Below are 25205 nucleotides of genomic sequence, written 5' to 3'. Positions count from 1 at the left end.
TGTAAATTGATGATATGTGGAGTCCAGTTCTCCTGGACTGTTTTATAACTATTCTTAATTCTCAGCCAATTTTAAATAAACCAGAACTAGAACTGACAGCTGATACATTTTTAGCATGATTTTTGCAAAAAGAATAATACAGAACCCTAATCAGGCACCCAGTTAATAAAGTAAAGATTTTGAACTAATTTAAATATATATTTGTATGTTTTAACTTCAAATACTAAAGTATTAAGTAAAATTATATCCATATATATAATTAGAGGACAATATATAATACTTAGAGGATGTATAGGAAATTATTGAGCAATGTTTTGTTCCCTTGCACATATCAGCTATCTTAAATTAATCAATTTTTCAAATTAAGAGTTGATGTCTGGAAGTAAAAGTGTCAGTGAACAATGTGAGTGGTCCCACAAGTGATACCACATCACCCACTGTAAAATGGACAGATAATAAAATAGAGGACAGTGATCCTGTGGAGAGGATGAAGAGAAAGGATGTTACAGATTCCCAAAGTTTATAAAGCAGATATTTAAAGTAGACCTGATTGCTTTCATTTTAAATCCAGGTCTTTACATTTTTACACCTATGTTTGATAACCAAACACAACATTCCTTGTCCCTTCCCTCCTTGTCAGTGCACTCACTTCTCTGTTTCATTGCTTTGCTTTTACCATTTCTTATTTTTCTATGAACAATGTGCAAGGATCTAGCTTCTTCCACTTAGTATAGTGCTTTGAGATGTATCCCTAAAATTGTAGGTAGCAACAATATTAGTAGGGCTGAGTGGTGTTGCGCTGTATTGTTATGCTGCAATGTATTCATCCTGCACAAATTGATGGATGTTGGGACTGTTTTCCATTTGGAGCTATTTTGAGTGAAACTGTGCCATGGGTGTGTGTTTTGATGGTCTTCAATACCAGCCTATGTATTTTCACATTTTACAGTGATCTTAAATGATTCTATCAAAACTGATGTTGCTCACAATAGAAAAAGAGAGAGAAAGGGAGAGAGGGAGGGAGGGAGGGAAGGAAGGAGGGGAGAGGGAGGGAAAGAAAGAGAGAGAGAGGAAGAAATAAAGAAAGAACTAAATAAAAAAATTGAGTTTGAACTCTGTAATGTAATCAGTATTGAGCTTATCTGATTTTATGAAAGCCAATTCCTGAAAATAATGTATCTCCTCTACAAAGGCGTTTTTATTGCTTTTCCTCCAATTGTTTAAGTTACATTTAATAAAACTTCAAACAAATCTTCAAGGCAGATGTCTGAAGGAAGTTTTGCTTTTATGATTTTTTAGATTTAAAGTTTACCTGAAAGTCATATGAAATGATTAACATGTTTGACAGAGAATGTTTGAAAAGAATGGATATGCACAGCCAAACTCAGAGAGGTTGAGAGTTGCAACTATCGATCCTCAGAGTAAGAAAGAGAGATGCTACTTCCTTTCATCTGGTTCATAACAGTGTTTAGAAATGTATGCCTACTAATCTACTACTCCCTGTTGTCAAAATCCACAAAAGCAGTTGTGCAAATATTTGTGAGAATGTTCCCCCCTGATGAGTACAAAGACCTGAAACAACAATAAAATCTTAAATGAGTGCAACATTCACCGAACCTTGGGTCTTCGTGGCAGGCACATCAGTCAGCACAGACTTCTTGAGTCTGCTCTATGTGAGGCATCATGCAAATCCATGTCAGCCTGGGCTTTGGTAGAAGGCAGATTCCAGATCAGATTGGAAGTAAGATCAGGAGATCAAGCTCATCACCCCTAAACTCAGTTTACATACCCATGTTTACTATACCAAAATTTAGCTCCGGTAATGCTGGCTATTTATTCTCTTTTAATTTATAGTCTGTTATTATGTACACAACTATGAGATTTCACTCCCTAGTTAAAAGAACATTCCTTTTGGGGGGGGGGGAATAAAAATATCTCTCTTTTATTCCCTTTTGGAATGATGATACTAATGAAGATATGTAGAAAAGTATTCATGGAGAAAAATTTTGTTTTGTTTTGTTTTGTTTTCTATTATCAAAGTGATGTACAGAGAGGTTACAGTTTCACATGTTAGGCCTTGGGTACATTTCTTGTACTGTCTGTTACCTCCTCCCTCATTCCCCCCTCCCCCTTTTCCTCTCCCCCCATGAGTTATTCAGTTGGTTTACACCAAATGCTTTTGCAAGTATTGCTTTTGTAGGGGCTGGGGATATAGCCTAGTGGCAAGAGTGCCTGCCTCGGATACACGAGGCCCTAGGTTCGATTCCCCAGCACCACATATACAGAAAACGGCCAGAAGCGGCGCTGTGGCTCAAGTGGCAGAGCGGGAAGAAGCCAGGGACAGTGCTCAGGCCCTGAGTCCAAGGCCCAGGACTGGCCAAAAAAAAAAAAAAAACAAAAAAACAAAGCAAGTATTGCTTTTGTAGTCGTTTGTCTTTTTATCCTTTGTCTCTCAATTTTGATATTCCCTTTCACTTCCCTAGTTCTAATACCAGTATATACAGTTTCCAATGTACTCAGATAAGATACAGTGATAGTACAGGTACAACCACAGGAAGGGGATACAAGAGGATCATCAACAATGTAAGGTACGGTTTCACATGGCATGTTGAAAATAATTACAACAGTGATATAACAGTCGTTTCCATAGCATGGAGTTCATTTCACTTAGCATCATCTTATGCATTCATAAGGGCATAACTGTTCAGCTCTTGTGATCCTCTGCTGTGACTAGCCTAAACCTGTGCTAATTATTCCCTATGAGGGAGACCATAGAGTTCATGTTTCTTTGGGTCTGGCTCACTTCACTTAGTATAATTTTTTCCAAGTCCTTCCATTTCCTTACAAATGGGACAATGTCATTCTTTCTGATAGAGGCATAAAATTCCATTGTGTATTTGTACATTTTCCTGATCCATTCGTCTACTGAGGGGCATCTGGGTTGGTTCCAGATTCTCACTATGACAAATTGTGCTGCGATGAACATTGTTATGCTGGTGGCTTTAGTGTGTTTTTGTTTGTGGTCTTTTGGGTAGATGCCCAAAAGTGGGGCTGCTAGGTCATAGGGGAGTTCTATATTTAGCCTTCTGAGGAATCTCCATACCGTTTTCCAGAATGGCTGAACCAGTTTACATTCCCACCAACAATGAAGTAGGGTTCCCTTTTGACCACATCCCTCCAACATTTATTATTGTTAATTTTCTTGATAAAGGACATTCTTACTGGGGTGAGGTGGAATCTCAATGTTGTTTTGATTTGCATTTCTTTTATGGCCAGTGATGTAGAGCACTTTTTCATATGTCTCTTGGCCATTCTCATTTCCTCATCAGAGAAGTCTCTTTTTAAGTCTTTAGCCCACTTGTTGAGAGGGCTGTTGGTTCTTTGCAGTTTTGTTTTGGAGGAATTTAATTTTTTTAGTTCTGCATATATTTTAGATATGAGGCCTTTGTCCATTATATGGCCAGTAAAGATCTTTTCCCAATCTGTGGGCTTTCTGTTTATCTTGTGAGCTATGTCCTTTGCCCTGCAGAAGCTCTGCAGTTTGAAAAACATTCCTTTTTAATCTCTATCTTTTCCTACTTCTGGCTTGTTTTTCCCTTGCTAACTTCCTTCTCATTTTCATTTCTCTCTTTTCTTTCTCTTTAGAATTCACAGAATGAAACAAAACACTGATCTTTTTTTCCCAATGTTCTAAGTTTGTTAGGGGGAAATGTTTAGAATCTCATTTTAAATTGTAGATTATGTTTATATTCTATACCTTGCTTAAAATGAAAAAAGCATTACTTGTGAGGTTCTTTATGTAAACTTTAATGTGTTTTTCTCTGTAACATTTCCCTTCCTAGGACCCCAAACAACAACTTTACAACCCCCCTGATCACCAAGTTACTTTTTTTTAAGTGGAGCAGAAAAAATAAGGCACAACTATGCAATCATCCCTTTGTATTTTTTTCTTGCTAAAAGAAGATCCATTCATTAGTTCACATCCATCAGCCATTGATCTCTTAATATCTTTTTTTTTCTTTTTTTTTTTAGTATTACTAGGGTCTTGAACTTGTGTGACTTGCTTGCTCATTTGGTACTCTGCCACTTGAACCATACCTCTATGTCAGTTTTTTTATGGGTTATTTTGCAGATGGAGTCTATCCTCCTCAGGCTGAAATCACATCATGATCCACCAGATCCTAGTCTCTTAAGTTGCTACAATTAAAAGTAGGAACACATCGTATCTGCCAGCACTTCGCTATCTCTTAATAGTACCAGTATTTTTTTTAACAATTTGTTCATCTTTGTATAAAGAATGAAACATTTTATCTTCATATAAAGATAAACATCATCTTCCTCTCGGTAACCAGGAAAAGATAAGAATATCAAATCATGGAGAACAACTCAGATGTTTAAGTCTGTCTTTTTGCAGCACCACTTTAAATTCTCTTCTCAGTGTAGCACCCCTTCTATGATTTTTTCTAAAGAGCTCTCCTCCTAAGTTCTCCTCTGCTTAAATACTAGGTGTTTGTATTGCCATAGTCACTTGGTATAGTAAACATCAACTCCTGAATTCAGCAAATAGCAATTAAGAATCTACTGTGTTCATAAAAGTGCTGGCATTTGAGTAATGAACAAAAAGTACATCTTGTAGTGTGAGAAAAGAAAAGGAAAGAAGAAAGCAGGTGTAGTGGGAGGATAACATGTGCTAGAGATTGTAGACGAGGGAAGTGTGCTGTTTCATATGGAGTGACCAGCAAGGTGCCACTGACCAAATGACATCTGACAAATGACATCTGACCAAATGACATCCCTTGCAGGAAACATGCACGTGAGCCGTGGCCATGGAGATGGTCAGGAGCAGCTCTCTCCACCGTTAGCCTTTACTGCTCTTTACACTGATTAAATCAGCAGAGATTGCCAGAACAGAATAGAATTTGAAAAGACAGTACTGTGATTCAGCCATCTCTTTAGGTTGATTATACAGAGTGGGCTTGACACCCTAGAGAGGAAAAGCATCAACAAGCTCTATGCTGACCTCCATCACTGTACAGAATGATAGACAATGTGTGTTATTGATTTTAAGCAAAACAAACCCAAGTACCCAGCTCATTCTCCCAGTATTCTGTCATTGCGAAGAAACAATAAAAATCAAAGCATTCTTACCCAGTCTAGGTCATGGGAAGAGAATTAAGAATGTAAGACAGCATTTAAGGTAGCATCTCAAATGTCACTTCATCATAGCTCAAGGAGATCCTACAGTCTTAAATGGAAGTAAAGAACTTTTAACTATAACAATTCTGAGTGTTGCATCTTTGAGAACAGTGTAGAAATTAATGATCCTCTCCCCAGTAGTTTCCATTTGGGGACTATTGCAGAACATACTTATTTGCCAAAAAGTACTGAGAAATAAAGTCCACGAACTGACAAGTAATATCTGAGAATGTTTTTACTATCTAGTTCCTTTAATATAGTGTAGCTGTTAGCTTGAAAGATGGGTGAGTTCTAACTGGAAATAATTCATAGCAAATTATGTTAACAGTTTAACTTTTGAATTTGAACTTGTACATTATATATGAGTATATGTCATTTGTTTTTCAAACTTTCAGACAACGATGCTATATGTAACCAGGTGTTTAAAAAAAAGGCACAAATCCAAAAATTATGTCTGTTACTACAGCCTTTTTGTAAGCCTAGCATTAGGAGTATTTAAAGCACAGTGCAGAAATTTTATGTAGTTCTTTTTAGAAGTGATTTCCTTAGGAATTATTTTTATATTTGAAATTCTGCATTATATGGTTATTCATAGGTCACAATCATCTCTCAGCATAATAGATTCCTTTTTCTCATGGGAAAATTAACTGGTAGTTCCTTTAAAATTGGCACTGCAGTCAAACCTACAAATTAACATGTACAATTGTAAATCTCACTTAAAATGTCTCTAAAATAGACTGCTTTGTGTTCAAGCCTAGAAATTATTTTAGCTTTAAAAAAAGAGAGAGAGAGAACATTGCTCTAAATGATATTGCACAAATTGAAGTGTTGGTAATTCTGTTTTCTTTTTATGTTCTACTAAAAATTGGGCAACTATTATTTTAATACTTTCTGTTGGCAATGTGGAGGGGGGGAGGGGGAGAAGGTGGCACAGCAAGACGTTCAAGTGTAAGTTCCAGCATCAGGTTGGCTACTGTTGAAGTTGTGATGGCATCTTTGATTGGCAATGTGACCACAGGTGAAGCACTTCCCCTCATCCCTCTCCTGGTGCTAACAATGCACCTATCTCAAATGTTTGTGATGAGGGTGTAATGAGCTGATGGTATTTATATGATATCTAGAAGAATATCAGGCTCAAAGAAAGCTTGATGTAACTATTGATAAATACAGAGTTTTATTTTGCCAACACATCTCCACATCTTTAAAACCTGGTTCCTATTTTTTTGAGTTTTGGAACTTTCTGTCTACTAGGACCAGGAAAACGGATGCCCACAGTAGTACAGCATAGTTGGCTTGTACTGACTTGCAAGAATTTTCTGAAACAGTTGTCAAAAATTAAAATGTTTAAACTTACAGTTAAATAATTGTATTCAAAGAAAAAATTATAGATTCTAAACACCACTTCCTAGTTAATTTCCTACAATTTACTATTATTTTTATTCTTGAGGTTGTTTATGTGATGTATCATGATATATTGCATGTATTTCTGTCAACTGTGTCTTCAGTAACATCACATCAAGTCATAATGCTAGTGCAGAAATTAATAAATGCTGCAGATCAGACCTTCCCTGCCTCCAAAGCCAGTATTAAACATTTCCCTTCACGCAACTGGATAAGGGTCTGAATGTCTCTCTAATCCCTCCTATTCTTTTGCTGATTGTTACAGGTGAGATTACATATATAATTTCCTGAATTGAGGAAAGAGTTGTAAAAAGAAAAAATGTTTCACCTTAATGAAAGTTCTCATATAAGTAGTTGTATTTTTTCCTATGTTAATCATCTAAGTTATATATCCAGAGCCACAAGAAATGCAGAAGGACCTGTTATTCTTATATAACTTCCTTTTATAAATCCTTGTGCAGGTCCAGGTTAATTAACAAAGTCTTGTGATAACTTCATAAGCTACCAGGATGGCTGTGACCATTGCTGCCATTTAATTAAAAGTATTGAGTCTGTGAGTGATTGTTATTTTCTCATGTTTATGCACTTTGTATTTGAAGAATATTATTAATAACAAACAACAACCAATGCTGGCAAGGAAGGATGGGGGCCCTATATACTATTGGTGGAAGTATAAATTAGCTCAATTATTATGAAAATAGTGGTGGTTTCCCAAAAAATTAAAAGTAGAATTTTCGTGTTATCTTGCTATTCTCCTGTATGTGTGCCTGAAGGAATTAAAATCAGCAATAGAGATGTTTTGCGCACTCATGTTGATTCAAAATAACCAATATATGCAGCTAGTAGTGTTGTGTGAAATAAAACAGGCTTGGAAAAACAAATATCGCATGTTTTTTTCTCATATTCATCATCTAGATTTTTTCAGAAAAATGAACTTAGAAGGACTATTTGAGAAAGGAAGGAGATTAGTAGAACAAGGATGAGAGAGTAATGGAATGAATACAATCAAAATACATACGTATGAGAATGTGATAAGCACATTATTTTATACAATTGATATATCCTAATAATAAGGATTATTACATTAATTTTATAGGGCTGGGAATGTGGCTTAGCGGTAGAATACTTGCTTAGCATGCATGAAGCCCTGGGTTCTATTCCTTAGCACCACATAAACAGAAAAGGCCAGAAGTAGCACTGTGGCTCAAGTGGTAGAGTGCTAGCCTTGAGCAAAAAGAAGCCAGGGACAGTGCTCAGTCCCTGAGCTCAAGCCCCAGGACTGGCCAAAAAGAAAAAAAGATGAAATGGAAACAAATTCATAGCTCCTATCTACCAAGCAAGTTATAATTTCACTTTTGTGATGAATATTGCATTCCTTAGTAAAGAATTCTGAATTGTATTAGTTGTGAATTAGGAATCTCTGTACCTCTCCCTCTGCCTCTTTACTTCTCCCCTATTGTCTCTCTTATTCATTTCTTCTCATGATATCAGATTCTTGAAGTTAGATGTATTTAACAAACTAGCCAAAACACATGGAAAATTGATGACACAAGAAACATATGTGACTTCATCTTGACTTCACTGTTCATCAGATTAGTAAAGATTAAAAAGAACTTTAATAAGGTGTGGTGTTGGAAGTATGAAGAGATTGTCTTCTTCGGAAGAAGGTGAATGGGGGTAGTATCCTAGTGGTGTTAGTGTTAGTAGAAAAGAACATGAATTTGACCTTTGGGTTAGGGAAGAAGTTCAGAAACCTGATAGCCAAGAACAATGGTGTGGACATTGATAAAAACAAAAACAACAAAAAGAGCCACATCCTGCCCTGTTGATATTAATGGAATAACTTATGACATGAACCTGGGTCTTACTGACCTGCAATCTCCTCAGCCCTCAGAAAGTCAAAAATCCCATTCTGACCATGTAAAGCCAATAAATTGCCCTCCCTAATATGTGGATGAATTAATGACAAAAACATAGGTTGAAGGAGTTATTTATGTCTTTTGGATGTTAGCCTTTGTGTCATGAAGTATTCTTGCATCATATTCCCATATCTTCATTTATTGTTTTTTAAAGCTCTACATAATCAAGATATTGTAAACATCCATTTGTTCATCATTGTATGTCAAGCACCAAAGCAAAATGCCAGCCACATCATACATAAGATCAGTTAAATGAATGCCCCCATGGACCAGATATGATAGAGAATCTGTGGTACATAAATAGAATAGGAAATTGGAAATGAAATCCTTTTATATGGAAATATGATGAGTTAGAGTTGGATTTGTTGAGTTCTAGGTGATAAGCCAGTATTCTAAGTTCAGTATGCTTAAGACTTTTCCTTTGGCAAGATACTCATGCTGATTTTAAAATCATCTCCATGAAGTGTTTGATCAGAAACAGATGATATCTAGTGGAAGGAATATTATTTGAGTATTCATAGACAGGGCTTCCAACCAGAAACAATTTCAGGTTGTTACAGTTGTCTTAACATGTTTCTCATTTACAGTATAGAAAGGGGGGAGTTAGATGAATGAAGAAGAGAAGTAGCACAGAATGTAGTCAAGAATTCAATGCATATACTACAAAATTAACAAAAGAGAGGTATAGGTGAGAATGTTGAAAGGGATGACATTGATCAAGATGCATTGTTTTTATAAGCTGCTTTATTAAATGCAACTTCTCCATACAACTACTTAAAAATAACTTTTAAATGAAAGGGGGATAGAAGTATTATATATTTACAAATATGTGAAGATTTTGTGATTGTAGAAATACTTCTGTATCTGGAACAATAATGATTATTACAAAGCAGCTATATAATGTTATAATTACTTCCAAATCACTTATTGTGAAGAAATGAAAGCCTTTTCTAATGGAAAACTGAGTCAATCACAATCATATAAACGCATAGAAATAAAAAGTACTCTCGTTGTATAAAGTAGGCTGTTGTGTTTTTCAGTCTACAACTAGACAATGATTGTGGTTTTTTATTACTGATGTATCACTGAGAGATTAATTGTAATCAGTCTTTAAGTCTAGTTACAGACTATCTCAACTGTATGAAAATTAAGAAAGTATTCGATCTTCTTACAAAAAAAAAAAAAAAACACTTTCTCCCAGCACAAAATCTATCAAAAAATAAATTCTACCAACTATTTCATTTACAGGAATATCTTTATGGCAATAATCATTGAATAACTATTCTAATGCAGCGTGGAGCTGTGGCTCAAGTGGTAAGAGCGCTACCTTTGAGCACACAGTTTGGGACAACTCCCAGGCCTTGAATTCAAGCCTAGGACCAACACCAGAAAAAAAAGAGACAGAGAAAAAGAGAGCGCGCGCCAGGATGTCAGTGTCATGATACTGATCCTGAAGGTCAATTAAAATCCTTAGCAGTATTCAAAGATGTAGCGAAGGAATGTGACACAGTAAGGCCCTCATTGATACAATATGGCCACATATATTACTTGCATACTCCTTTCCATATCCCTTTTTAGCTAACTATTCTAAATCCCGTTACAGAAATGGAAGCTAAGTTTAGCAAGTCATTGGGCTACTTATGTTTAGTGCACAAACTTCTTAATTAACAAAGTAAAATGGCACAGTCCATTGTAAACCACTTCACTAAACTTTTAAACTTAATAAGGAATTTTGTCTTGTCCAAAAGTTACTTTCAAACCCCTGCTGATCTGGCACTCATGTATGATTCCCTGTGGAGCTGAGCAAAAGAATGTAAGGGGAGCCAATTAAAGAAACTTTGAGCCAGAATAGACAAGTAGAGGCCATCTTGTCCATCCTTCTGCCTGCAGGCACAGACTATGCTGCAGCACAATTTTTTGCTTGAATCTCGCTGACAAAAATGCTCACTACATGTAAATGACAAGTCATAATCCAGTTATTGCAACTAAAGCAGGTTGTTAACTGTTCAAGGCTAATTTATTGTGCTGGAAAGATACTGAGCCTCAAAGCTCGTCTGAATTGTCATATTTCCGCCTTTCTAGAAAATTCTTTTGTATAAGAAATGTACTCTAATAATTGTCAGGATGGGGGAGATTTGTGTCCGTAAAATAAAAAAGCGATCTTCATCGCCTTATTAAATGTATTTTTGGTTTCCTTTCACTCTAGATTTACCTTATGGGTGGGAAGAAGCTTACACAGCAGATGGAATCAAGTACTTCATCAAGTAAGTGCAAACATCTCAACCAAGTAAGCAGTTTTCCTCACATCTGGAGAGAACCTGAAAGTTGCAGAATAATCAGCAAAACCAAGAAACCCTCTTGGAGGTTATAAAAATTGGAAACAAGAAATGAAGCCTCAACATTTTTATTGCATGTGATTTAAATGCTAATATCAGATGTCAGTTGGGGGGGGAAATACCCTTGGTACACCATTCAAGAGAATGAATGTTTGATATGCAGGGGAGACATCAAAAAATATTGAAACAGGATCTTTTTTTGAACTTAATATTGGCTACCTGAATTTATAAATAATAGTGTTTATGAAAAGTAAATATCTAATGAAAAATCCAGTTTATATATCTTAAAACACTTTCACAATGTTAGTAATAAGTGCCATTCAGCACTTTACAGTGTACACAAATCATTCATTCTGCAAACATTGCAAACACTTGCTCTTTGCCAGCCAATATTGCTTGCTCTGGAGATACAGTAGGAAAATACTGAGACTGGTGGATAGCCCCTGACATCATGGAATTGATATTATTGTGAGGAAACACATATAGGAAGACATGAGTAGGTCAGTATTGGGACCACTTATCCCAGTGAAATCACAGCCCTTTGAGGTATATGAACCTTACCGTTCCCCTTACTTTATAGATGAAGAAAATAAGAGACTTGAATCAATATCAAAAAAAAAAATCCACAGCTACTACATTACCAAGCCAGAACTAGAATCATAATCTCTGATCCAAGATATTTTCTGCCATAGTAGACTATCACTCAGAAACTGAGTACCTGAGCAGGAATACATTTTCTAGCTGTTGGATTGTCTTGGCTAGGGCAATCTGACACATTTCCATGTTCTTTTTTTTTTTTTCTTTTTTTCTTTTTTTCTTTTTTGCAAGTCCTGGGGCTTGGACTCAGGGCCTGAGCACTGTCCCTGGCTTCTTTTTGCTCAAGGCTAGCACTCTACCACTTGAGCCACAACATCACTTCTGGCTTTTTCTATATATGCAGTGCTGAGAAATCAAACCCAGGGCTTCATGTATGTGAGGCAAGCACCCTACCGCTAGGCCATATTCCCAGCCCACTTCCATGTTCTGAATAACGTCTTTCATGTCAATACTGGCATTATAAGAGCACAGAGGGGAAACTCACAGACTCACAAGATCCCAAGAAATTTCTTTTTCTGTCCTTTTAGCAAATTAGGCTTGATATATATGTCTCTGGAGAAAAAAAGAGAAGACATGTCTGTGCTGTCTTTTCAGATTTTCACATACTTTCTTCCAAAGGAGATTCCAGAATTCAGATTCTCTATCCCTGACCCTTACTTGTGTTCCTACATGTCTCTTAACCTCTGTTTTCATATCATAATGTACAGTGAGTACTGTGATCTGATCGTATTGCTGAATGCTGGGTACCAAGGCATGACTCTAGAGAAGGTAGATGCCAAATAAGGAGTCATCAGTGTTTTACAATATGGATGGAAAGGCCATCATGATATGAGGGACAAAGCCTAAAAAAAATTGTATCACCTTTAAAGAGATAAAGCTTTATGTTTAGAAGGATATAAGGTTTCATGGTGTGCTTTTTTTTTTTTTTTTTTGCAATCTCTAGATTGCTTACTAAGGCAAAGGAACATATGTATGAGAAGGAAGTTTTAGGGCCAAGGACCCAGGAATCCCACATGTGTGTTCTACAGTTAGTAGCCTGTTCACTCCCAGAGGCATACCTCTTCTGAGAAAAAAAACTGGCACTCTGATATCAGGGCTAATCCTGATTAGTTCCAGGAGGATTTTAATCACTGCACTGTAAGGATGACAAGAAACTCAAAATTCCTATTCATATTTGCAGTGGCCACTAATCTGCTATATGTTTTTCTGTGCATTGCATCATTTAAGCCTCTTAGCAAAGTGGACAGTAGATGTCACAGTGACTTTTATTCATGGAATTGGCATGGCATGGTGTTGAGCTGTATCTTGCCTTCAGCCATGCTCTTCTTCTAGAAGGTCCCCCAAAGGATGCTGAAGGAGCATTCATTATTAACTGAGGTTCTGCATTCAAAGGCCTTTGATAGATATCCGATAAATGAATCTATGCCCTGTAGGGAATGTCTTGCTATGCTTAGTCTTCTCTCAGTACCCAAAGCTGAATGTCAGAACCTAGTTAGTATTCCTTGAGAAGAAGTAAGGAACACGTGTCCAAGGAAGCAAGAGGTGGCTGCCTGAAAGTCAGCTTGTTTCACTGTCTGGTACCTAGCTAAGTAATCCACTGGCCCTTACATATTGAAGCAACAGCCCTAGACTGGACTATTAAAAAGAACGGAATATTCAGGGAGATGAGCCAAATAGAGTCAGCAAATGTCTTCAGCTACTTTAACATCCAGTGCTTCTACGGGCAGAATAGGAAAAGAGTCATTCCCTTTTGCTCTACTCAGAGAGCATTCCATCTGTTCTCTTCCCTAACCTTAATCTTGATGCAGGAGGAAAGCAGACGGAGAAAGAGAAAATGTATTTTCCAAAGGACTACGGTGGATGCTATTGTCTCACCATTACAGTTACAGAGGCAGTTGACAAGGTTAGACCAGTCAAGGTCATGTGATCCAAGGTGCCTGTCTTCAGAGCCACCCCACCCATGTGTTCAAGTGGCATGACTCCCACTCCTGATTTTAGGGTTATCTGTTGACAGGTGACAAGAAAGACATTTCAAACAGATCTTGTTTCAGGTGGCCTGCTGTATATCTACTTTAAAACAGCATAGTAGAAACTTAGTTCCAAGGATAGTAGTGATCTTCTTCAGATTAGAATAGCCAAAGAGTAAAAATAAAAAAATCAAACAGCATATCAGTGATCCTTTCTACCCTGTCTCATGGAGGAGTGAGTACTCAACCATGAGTTATTCGTTTTCTTGCCTTTGTTTTGTTCATTTCTTTTTGTTTGTTGTTACTTAACACCATTCAAGCACCAAGATGTATTTACTTTAACTGCTCTCAGTGAAAGGCTTACTTTAATATGTTTCTCATGCCTCCCTGCCTCGTGGGTATTCCACTGAACAAAACTCATTATGCGTAATAATGTGAGTTCTGCAGGGGATATTAAGCCCTGTGTGTGAGAATAGACGCAGCTGCCTTCCCTCCTGCCCTCAATAGTCCTATTCCCCCTCGCTTCCTTTTTTCCCCCTCCACCTAAATCTCCCTTTTCCTCAAGAGTGTTTCATTTGAAGAGCACCATATGACCAGTACATCCAGGCTAACTTGAATTGACCAAATAATCCTAGTGCTAGTGCTTAATTACACAGTCATCTGGTGGAAAGAAAAGATGTAGGACATGGATTTCGATTTGGAGAAACCTGGATTCCATGCTGGTGTCTCCACAGAAAACGTCCTTAGGGATGTTCATTTAACATGTCTCTGAGCTTTAATTGTACATTTATAAAGTGGAAGAATATTAGCACTTCATAGGGATCGTGTCCAGAATACATAAGCCGTTGTATGAGAAGACCCTGTCATAGCACCTGCAGCTCAGCACAGCCTTCTTTATTCCCTCTCCTCACTCTGACACCTTTAGTTAGGAGACATCACTGGCTAAGTTGTCTGTACAAATTTCTACTATATGTCCTTCTTAGAACTGTTTATTTTTACTGGGCATCAGTGGTTCACATTGCTCATTCTCTATTTCTACATTATAAATTGTGAAGATTTCTGTCACTTTTTACTTTGTCCAATAGGCTTTCTCCATTAGAAAGTCACATGTAATCTTTCTTGCTACACTTTTACCGAGGTTTTGGAAAAATTAAATTGATTCAAAAAAGTTATTCAAACCAGTGCCTTTTCCCTTAAGCATTGAATCTTTGTGGAAGAATCATTGAGAAGGGAGAGTGTAATAGGCAGAATAATGGGTCCCCAATAATGTCCAGAACCTGTGGCAATGTTATATTCCATGATAAAGTAGCAAGAGGAAGTGGCTAATCCATTGACATTGAATTACAGGGAGTGTCCTAATTATCTAAGTGGGTCTAACCTAACTACAGGAGACCTTAACAGTGGAATAGGACAGAAGAGACTGTCACAGGACATGTAACAGTGGACGTATAATCCAAGATATGCTAGCCAATATATGTTGCTTGCTTTGGAGATGAGGGCCTTGAGCCAAGGAATGTAGGTGGCCTTTAGATCTTAGGAAAGCCAGGGGATGGTTCTTCCATAGAGCCCCCAAAAAGGATTGTAGCCTTGTCAATACCTTGATCATAGCCCAGTAATATCCATGTCAGACTTATGAACTACAATTTTTTTTTTTTGCCAGTCATGGGGCTTGAACTCAGGGCCTGGGTGCTGTCCCTGAGCCTCTCTGTGCTCAAGGCTAACACTCTACCCTGTGAGCCATAGCACCACTTCGGCCTTTTATGTTTATGTGGTGCTGAGCAATCAAACCCAGGGATTCATGCATACTAGACAAGCACTCTACCACTAAGCCACATTCCCAGCCTCAACTACAGATTTTAAAGCTACAAAATTTTAAATCATTTTAAGCCACAAAAATTTTAGTAATGCATTTATGCAACTGCAAACTATCAGAGAAGAGGTGAGAGAGTAATGGTCATGGTATACCTCAAATGCATCTGGCTTTGATCTAGGGTATGTATGTATGTATGTATATATATATAATCTCCAGTAACAATCTATATGCGGCACAGGTTCAGGAACTAAGGTTTAGAGTTTAAGTAACTTTCCCATAGACACACAGGTAATCCAGTTAGTGCTTAGGCAAACTGGAATTTCAAATGCAGTCTGCATAGTCTTTCTGAAAAAGCAGTGACCCTGATCTGCATGCCAGCACTAGTTCTTCTACCGTGACCCTTAAACCTTCTGAGCCTCAGCTTCTTCAACTGTAGAACATGTCCAGAGAAATGATATCTATGAGGTTGATAGGAAAAATAAATCAGGAAATGAGTATCAAAAACTGTTGCAAAGTACAAAATGCTTTTTATCTGATAAAAATCTTTCTTACCCAGCTGCCACATACCTGACCATCTATATCTAAGTGACAAATTCCAATATAATGGAGCCTGCAGTGATCTTGGATCTTAATTGTGCCTTGTTATTCTGTCAGCATTAACCAGACACTTTCTGACAGTTTCGATCCTTTGGTGAGGCATAAAATATCTAGAAACATGTATTTCTATGAATTCTTATCATCTCATGGGCTGAAAATCCTGGTGTGATAAAAATCACCTCATGAGAATCAGGGAATGGGGGGCAGGGCGAGCTCTCTTTGCCATCACATGTGTCTTTGGTAATATTTTATACTCTAATAATTAAAATGAGAATTGTTCAAGTAACAGTATTTATTTGTCATAAATATAACCAAGAGCCTAGGAGCCAAGTAAATTTACATAGACTGCCACCTATCTTAAAAAAATTAAATCCAGCCAAAATTTTTTACATTATCATACTGCTTCAGCTATCACCTGCCACCAAATGTATGACCAGATCTTTGCACATTACTTAGATCTGAGAACATTGGTAAAAAGGAGCAACACGAATGCCTCTCAGTCTAGTTTGTTGAAATAAATCCTTTTTTCCCTAATAATGTTCAGTTTCTATGAACATATTTCTAAGCCAATTAGCACAAATCCATTACACTATGATATCCGAGGACTACCTAATCTACTTCTCAGTTTTAAGGAAGCTAGTCTTCCACTTCTGAGTAGCATAACTCAGTGGTATATCTACAGCAGTCTCTGTGGAATATATAATGTAGCCACTCACCAAACGTTTGTTGGCTCCACAGGCTGTGAGGGTGAGGACATATCCCTGCCCCACAGAAGCCAACCTCCTAATGGACAGACAGGCCTGTTTACAATTCGTTTTGACAGGATGTACAAAGTATGACTCCTGACAAAGCACAGAACCTCTGACTGGCTTCACACAAGTACTTTTTATTCACAGTTTGCTCGGATACTTCTTTTTTCATGGATTTCATGGCAAGACCTTTTTAAAAAAAAAAGTGTTATAGCTTTAGACATATAATCTGTGATCATTGAGTTACTCCTTTAATTAATTTCATCTTGCAAAGCTGAAGAGACCCTCTCAGATGATCATTTAACCCATCCTAGAGCCTCTTCATGCATTGCTATGGAAACTGACCCATCTAAGAGGAGTTTAATGTAACAGCTAAATTCTGAGAAGGCAGATTTGGATCTGGATCCTGGCTCTGACCCGGGATAAATTTACTTTCAAGTCCAAGAATTCACAAATCCAGTTCAAGGGACAACTGGAGAGGCTGGTGGCAATTTTCAATCCCATGTTTTTTCACTATACAGGTTAACAGCATTCACAATCAACTGCTTTAGTGTTCATACCTCACTTTTAAAATGGTTTTCTGGGGGCTGGGAATATGGCCTAGTGGCAAGAGCGCTTGCCTCCTACACATGAATAAATAAATAAAATAAAATAAAATGGTTTTCTGAAGAACCTCACAAAATACTTTCCACCTTTGGGCTTTTACATATTGTTCTCTAATGAAACATACACTGATATCTTTATTTTTTTGTTTTTTGTTTTTTTGGTAGTCCTGGGCCTTGGACTCAGGGCCTGAGCACTGTCCCTAGCTTCTCTTTGCTCAAGGCTAACACTCTGCCACTTGAGCCACAGCGCCCCTTCTGGCCGTTTTCTATATATGTGGTACTGGGGAATCAAACCCAGGGCTTCATATATACAAGGCAAGCACTCTTGCCACTAGGCCATATTCCCAGCTTATATTTTTTTAATTTATTTATTAATTGAACACAAATTTTTTGACAAGGTGTTGTGCAAAAAGGGTACAGTTACATAGTAGGGCAGTGTGTACATTTCTTGTGATATCTTACGCCCTGTTTTTCTATCCCTTCTCTAGGTCAGGTAGACATATATACAATATACAATGTATCAAGAACATATACAGTAGCCACGTGGCCATGCCCAAGAAAGTTCGCCTAGGGATTTAAATGTAATGTCGATATTAGACCATATGTCGACAGTAGTCTTATATGAACGTACATACATAGCTTTCGGGCTATTGTATTCCCCTGAGAGGTCAATTTTTGACCTTTATATGTTGAGTAATTGTTTGGTTTTAGTTACATACTGTTGGGTCGCTGCCCCAATCCTGTGGGAAATACTATTTGACAGGCAGTTTTTGGTTTCACAGACTTGGTCTCTACTGTCTCTCCGTCTCCCTTTGTTAACAGTCATATATCAGGGAGATCATGCCCCTTTGTTTTCTGTGTTCTTCCCAGCCTATATCTTTAATGTAACAAAAAGTTAGTAGAAAAATTACATTAGAATCATTAAGTTTATCGAAATTATATCTCTTACTTTTAGTTTAAGATTTTAGATTTGGTGATTAAAATTACAGCGTTTTTTTCTCTTTGGAAAACTACCACCTTGGGACTAGAATTTTGTTGTTTTTTAGCTCTGTTTAGCCATCAATGACAGTACACCTCTGGGTACATTGTCTGAAAAGAATGTCAATGTTAGCTACATTTTTTTAATCTGGAATTTTCTTTTTAGTGTTCATATTTTTATTTAATTTCCATGCCAGTCCTGGTGCTTGAACTCAGGGCCTGGGTGCTGTCCTTGAGCTTTTGTGCTCAAGGTTAGCACACAACTCCTTGAGCTACAGCTCCACTTCTGGGTGTTTAGGTCATTAATTAGCGATAAGAGTCTCACAGACATTCCTGCCCAGGCTGGCTTCAAACCACGATCCTCTGATACCAGCCTCTGGAGTCACTAGCCTGATAGGCATCAGCCACTGGCACTCAGTTAGGGTTCATTTTTTAGAGGTATGATGACAGCAAATTATATCAATACTATATAGAAGCAATAGTATGATATACCTTTAGATTCTTAGAAAGTAATATGATATCTAAGGCCTGAAGATTTTTTCATTAGATTTTTAAGACTTTCATAGATATCTGTTGTATTTTTACAGAGCATGCCATAGATACAGAATAAAAATCAAACTTATCTCTGCAACTGTAAAGATTTAGATAAGATTTTACTAACACTTAATTACTACCTAATTGGACTTATAGATGCCCAATTACAAAATGCTCAATCATCTGTGATATTTTCAGAAAGAATTCACTAATCATAAGTAACATTTTAAGGGTATAATTCCAAAAATGTGCAAGAGGGAAATTATGTCAATAGGAGCCAAATGACTCTAATTCCTTTGCCTTATTTTGTAGTGGATAGTTCATATTAGCAGTCTGTAGTTTATTCTCACAACCTACGTCTGGAGCTAGATCACCTGATGCTTTGCCATGATTTGATGACTTTTTTATACTTCGATTGACAGAGCTTACCTTGTGCTGTCACCTTCTAAGTTGCTGACTTTCACATGAGGGTTATTTTTAAATTTGAGTCTTTTCATTACCACATGGAGTTTATGGCCAGGTATAAAAATTTTACAGTGACTGAAAAGTATTGCTCTCTGAAGCAAATTATTTTAATGTATTTGGTCATTTTTGTTTTCTGTTTCATTTGAATTTTATATACATAAAATTATCACACACACACACACACCCCAAAAATACTACCCTGGAAGTCATTTTTGCTTCATAATCTCAGATATGATGAAATAATACATTCAAATCTAATTAAACTCACAGTGATATAAAAATAGTGCCCTCAACAATGAACAAGTCATAAAAGCATCTCATCATCACAGTTACAACAATGAATTTCTACAAAAGTAGTGCACTTTTTGTCACTAAGCCACTGTGCTCAACAGAGTGTCCTGCATTTTTATTTTAAAGGAAATCATTGTGCTTTCTTTTTTGAAAGCATTTTGCTCTTCTGGCTAGGAGGTAAGAAACATAAGGAGAGTGAATATAATGGGATTTAAATAATTCACTTACATTTCTTTGCCAATAAAATAAAACATGTTCTCTCAGTTTTTTATAAGTTATGAGATATGTCTTTCAGTTAGATATTATTTTGGGAAAACACATAATACTCTCATCTCCCCAACCTGAATATTATTATTTTCCAACAACAGATCTGGCAAGTATTCAAAGACAAATATTATGCTTTTCAGATCTTTAAATATATCTCAACTGCTGTTCATTGTTCTCCAAATCAGGTCAGATGCACTGTCTCTGCAGGAACATTTGCCAGAGGTACTGTCTGTCCAAATGAGAGGTTTTCATGCTTCAGAGGCAACTTCATTACTTGCCAGCCTTCTACATTTTAGCAGCATCTCCCTTTATGAACCATGACTTCTTTATTAATTAAACAGAGTCAACAAGACTGATCTGTTCTCTCTTCCCAGGTGAATTACCAAGTGCACAAATCAGAGAGGAAATATTTGTAATGCTGGAATGTTCTCCAAGCCAGTAAATCTGGGATTATCTCATCATACTGATTATGTATGTCAAAGCTCTTTAGTCACGGTGCTCACTAAGACATAAAATTGAATGGAATACTCAATACTGGCCCTGTTCCAGCATCTTAGGCAGAATTCCAAGTTTTTCTTACACGAATCAGAGAACTCTATTTTTCAATAAATCTAGCAGTGATCATTTAGTGAGGATCCTCTTGCCAGAAACTTTACATATACCATGTGGGTCTCCAAAGGTCTGTCACGTTGGTTCTACATGTTTTTAGGAAAGATTAAAGGATGAAATGTGTTCCTGAGACACAGAAAACATCTCTGCTGCCCCTGTTTTATTACCTATAGTGAGTTACCATTGGAATTGCTTGTTCAATAGTAATTTTAGTGTATGCATATGTGTGTGTTTGAATATGTGCAAAATAGTATACTGTGAAGATAAGATTAATCCAATTTTATGGTTATTACCTTTCTGTCTGTATAGGTCAGATGTTGAATTTTGAATTGTTGGTGAAAAGTATAATGAAGGTTATTGGCAAGAATGACTTCCTGGTGGAACTTTCTAAGTCACTATACAGAGTTTTTCTTAGACATTTTCCTTTTGATTATTTTAAATGACCAATTTAATAATCCATTGTCCATATTTGGGGCAGTTACATTGTTTCAAGCATGGGAATATTGTTTGTCTAAAGCCTACTAGCAAACCTGCACCTGAACTTATCCTTCAGTCATCGTTCTTGATTTCCTTGCTCCCTAGCCTTCACAATTAAGAAACATTATAAAAGAGGGGGGATTTATATTTAAGTTATAGTCTCTTGTTTGGACTAACATATTTTAAATTTATTAATGAACACAAGATTTAAAACCTTGGATAATAAGATTTTAAAAATAAGTGAGAGTGTTATTCAGAATCTTCCTTTGCAACATGTACTTTGCTTGGGATACTGTGTCCTCATTTCACCTTGCCTTGCTTCCCAGCCCTCAGAGGTTGCATTTGTGTTTCTTAAAAAACACTTTCAATTTAGGCAGCTTTCCAGCTTTATAAAGACCTTGAAATGAAATTACTTATGCTGAATCAAATGCGTTAATAAGGTTAGCATTCATAACAAAAATACCTTTTTAAGCCATTTTAAAGAGAAAATAGTATGAATTGTTGTCACAGTAATGATTCTTTATAACACTTAACCACATTCAGGTTTTGAAACCATGAAGCTGTCTGCATCATATCACTTCCACCTTGATTTGGGAGTGAGGGGCTCCTGGGGAACAGGGTGGGAGGTTGGTATCAGAGCAAGGATGCTGTCCCTTAGCTTTTGCATTCAAGGCTGGCACTGTACCTCTTGAGCCATACCTCCATTTCTGGCTTTTTGCTGGTTAATTGGAGATTTAAAAAAGTCTCACCAACTTTTTTGGCTTCAAACTGCATTCCTCAGATCTCAGCCTCCTGAGTAACTAGGATTACCATGAGCCACAGGTGCCCAGCCAACTTGATTTTTAAACATCTTGAATTTCTTTATTCTATGGTGAAGTTACCACTAATCTTCTTCTAATGCATGACATGTTTATAAGATTTCCTTAGAGGAACTGAATATTTTGTTTAGAAGGATCTGCATACAGGATTAAAAATGTAACCAATCTATAGACATTCAAACTTCCATTTGCACTGTTAGCATTTTTGGTTGCTGTCATCAATAGCCACTAAAGTGAGTTTTTCTGACACTTCCCACATTGTGTTCTGTGTCACACTAGCCCCATGTGTGTAACAGTGGCGTGTTATTTAACCTTACGTACTGTTTAAAGTTCATAGAACACATCAATATATTAAAGGTAGCAGGGAGTCCCCACGTTAAAGAAAACATATTTATATGTAAATCTGAAACATGTGACCGTAGAATTCTGTTCTGCACATAGTATTTTATTAAACTTCTTGGGACATACTTTGTTAGAGATACCTCCCGATCCACAGTCTTATTTGATCTTCATGAGCCCTGGCCGTTAGATGTTCTAAGACATAATACTGCTTCTGAGGTTCAGTTTAGTGAGACAGAGGCTGGGAAAACTGATCTAGGGGTGGGTGTGGGCAGTAGGGTAAGCCAAGGCTAGAAAGTTTCCAAGGAGAAATTGTCCATCCAGTTGTCCATCCATCTGAAGGCTAGCAGTAGGATATGAGGTCTGAGAAGCACCATTTACCAAGTAGAATTATTATTGGCGATGTTGCTAAACCACTCCCACTATCTTTCCTACGTCCTTCTTCCTCTGTACTTGTGTTCTTCCTTCAGATGCCATGTTCTGAGAACATGTCAGACACCATAATTCAGAAATAAGAAATATAGTCCCTGCCCCCAGGAGTTCCATATATAATGAGAACACCTAAAAGTTAACAGACATTTATAATACAGAATAATAATGATGAGCCCATGGCACATAGTAGAGGAAGATTTGATTCTTCAGAATTAGTGTGAGTTAACTCCTTCGGGAGTAGAAGAGGGAGAGAGAAGAAGGTATTGTTGAGACAAGTAAGAGATCAGGTGCTTTACACTACAGAGTGTGTGTTTGATCCAGAAGGTATTGGTTGCAACTGAACTTCTACCAGGTGACAGTATGTGATTTCCCATAGAAGGAAATCTCTGCTCTGAAGTGGAGAATGAATTTGAAGTGAAGTAGAATAAAATCATAGAGTAGCTATCCAGTGAACTGAGCTATTGCACTAGGAGAAAACAAAAAGGACAGAACATGTTTCAGAAATTCTAAACAGCTAAGGCTTGTTGATTGACAGTATGAGGTAAGGGGGGGAGGGAAAGAGTCAAAGATGTTGCCATCATCTGCACTTTTTTTTTTTTTTTTTTTTGCTTTCTTGTGCCAGTCCTGGGCCTTGGACTCTGGGCCTGAGCACTGTCCCTGGCTTCTTTTTGCTCAAGCCACTTGAGCCACAGCACCACTTCTGGCCATTTTCTATATATGTGTTGCTGAGGAATCCAACCACTCTTGCCAGTAGGCCATATTCCCAGCCCCTCACCTGTACTTCTTACCTAAAAAAGAGGAAAGAAATAATTGTCACAGAACCTTAAAACATATCTAAGACATACTAATACTATTGAGTCCAGTTCTGACTGCTTCCTCTGGCCTCCCAGTAAGATAGTATCCATACTTGCATGCAATAGTAGCATGACTGGATAGAAAACACAACCTTTCAGATTTTAATTTTCATTCTTTGTCCTTCTCAAGTCATGTCACACAGACCACCTCCTGGATCCACCCTGTGATGAGTGTTCTCAATCTGTCTTGCTCAGAAGAGAATGAAGAGGATTTCTCTAGAGAACTTCCGGACCAGAAAAGCTGATGGTTTTCTCTAAGAAGTGGAGCTACATGGTCTTCTTTGTCTACATGCACAACTTGAGTAGAGACACAGGACAACCAGCTCAGAAACAGGATGTGTGAAGTGGGAGGAATGTATGCACTGCTTCTTAGAGTGTCAAATAGCAACTCATTCTAGATTTAGGGGGTTTCATAAAGTTTTCTGATATTACTGTATACGTTTAAAAGATCAGTTACCACTACAGTAGTTTCTTTGGGAACTGTTTTCATTTATGAAAGCTCATGTGATTAATTTTTATACTACATATACCTTTTTTCATGTATAATTATGTGCACCTTGATCATTTTTATGTAGTCCATTATTTTATATGGGGTGCATTTTATATGTCATTTACCAGATTTTGGTACCAGATATAATAGTTTTGTAATGCAGATTCATACTGAAAAAAATGTGTGAACATAGTAAAACACCTCATTTGATAATTCACTACTTTTGTTCTATTCATCCTTTAAAGAAATGATCTCAACTTGCTTTCAGAGGTTAAAGAACCTAAATAGCAATGTAATCCAACTCACATCCATATGGGGCTCTCTAACTATAAAATTGGGTTCAAACCTTATTTAAAGCATACAAAATGCTTAATAGGCAGATATCGTGAATATTTTCTTGTTTTCCAGCTAGGAAAATAGTGGTTCAGAGGGATAAAGCATCCTGTCTAGGACTGAGACTCACCTAAGTCTTCAAATTCCATATCCAGATTCTTTTCCTCACACCCTGCTGTACCCAGAGGGAGGTTACAGCCCACCATGCAGGGCACTGTGGTTCTGTTGATACAGCTGGCTCCACAGCTGTGTGTTCCGCAGCAACCCAAAGACACCTCTCAGCCAACCATGCTCCCCTGTAACCACACTCTCCTCTCTCTGAATACTCTCTCTCCCTCCCCTCAACAAAAACCAAGTGGGGCTGCTACATCATAGTATTGTTACAACAGACTTCTTCCTGCAGCTCTTACTTTTCTGAAGTAACAAAGGGACCATATTATTATATCAATGGTTTTCTCTACTAAGGTCATCTGCCCCAAAGAGAATGTCTGAAGGGAAGTCATGAACAGAGAACTACCTTTTAAAATATTGTTGCTCTACTTGCAAGAAGATAGAGACCAGAACCCAAGTAAAAAACAGTCCCTAGCCATGCAAACCTTGAGCTTCAGAGAATGGTGTAAGAAGCATCCCTTGGAATTCTTTATAGATGCAGCTGCCAAAATGCTGCAGTTCACAGTGAGCAATAACCAGGCAAGATAAGCTCACCCTAGATCCTAAATCTCCAAGTCTACTGGATTCCATGTGGAGTATAAGATAGATGGTGTGGAGGCTGGTCCCTTTACTTCAAAATAGTACAAGCTGAAGAATGAGTCCTCTGGATCATCTATATAACTTAGGATCCTTCCTTTATGTGTTAAGGAATGATATACACTTAGACCCCCAGGTACTCATGAGCCCGAAGAAAAGTTGCTGAATGGCTAGCAAAGATTTCTGTGTCTTTTGGCAGTGATTTATCTATCAGGACCCATCAAGGAGAGCAGTTTGGAGAGGAGCTCCTGAGGGAGTTGTTTCCTTGTTTCCCTACCAGGTAATTGGCTTGACCCTCAATGCCTAGGGCCACTTTTAGAAGCAAGTATCTATAATTGTGAAGGTGCAGACTTTTTGTTGTCTCCAAAATAATAGTATGAACTCCCCCATA

General features: G+C 37.4%; 1 protein-coding gene across 3 annotated transcripts in view; it reads left to right on the top strand.

Moving 5' to 3' along the window:
* The window catches only part of Stxbp4 (syntaxin binding protein 4), a 121864-nt gene extending 97913 nt beyond the window's left edge, over positions 1 to 23951 (top strand). For 2 of the 3 annotated variants that reach the window (XM_048366824.1, XM_048366825.1), the window contains 2 exons: positions 10723 to 10780; positions 23375 to 23951. In XM_048366824.1, the coding sequence (XP_048222781.1) occupies positions 10723 to 10780; positions 23375 to 23489 (173 nt within the window). In that variant the 3' untranslated portion in view covers positions 23490 to 23951. Of the gene's footprint in view, positions 1 to 10722; positions 10781 to 16889; positions 16967 to 23374 lie in introns of those variants that run through there. The other variant, XM_048366826.1, reaches the window with a different exon arrangement.
* Positions 23952 to 25205: the final 1254 nt, after the last annotated feature.

Source organism: Perognathus longimembris, chromosome 17, assembly GCF_023159225.1.
Source record: "Perognathus longimembris pacificus isolate PPM17 chromosome 17, ASM2315922v1, whole genome shotgun sequence".
Taxonomy (NCBI): domain Eukaryota; kingdom Metazoa; phylum Chordata; class Mammalia; order Rodentia; family Heteromyidae; genus Perognathus; species Perognathus longimembris.
Note: the sequence above shows the minus strand (reverse complement) of the source record. Positions and strands in the feature narration are given on the sequence as shown.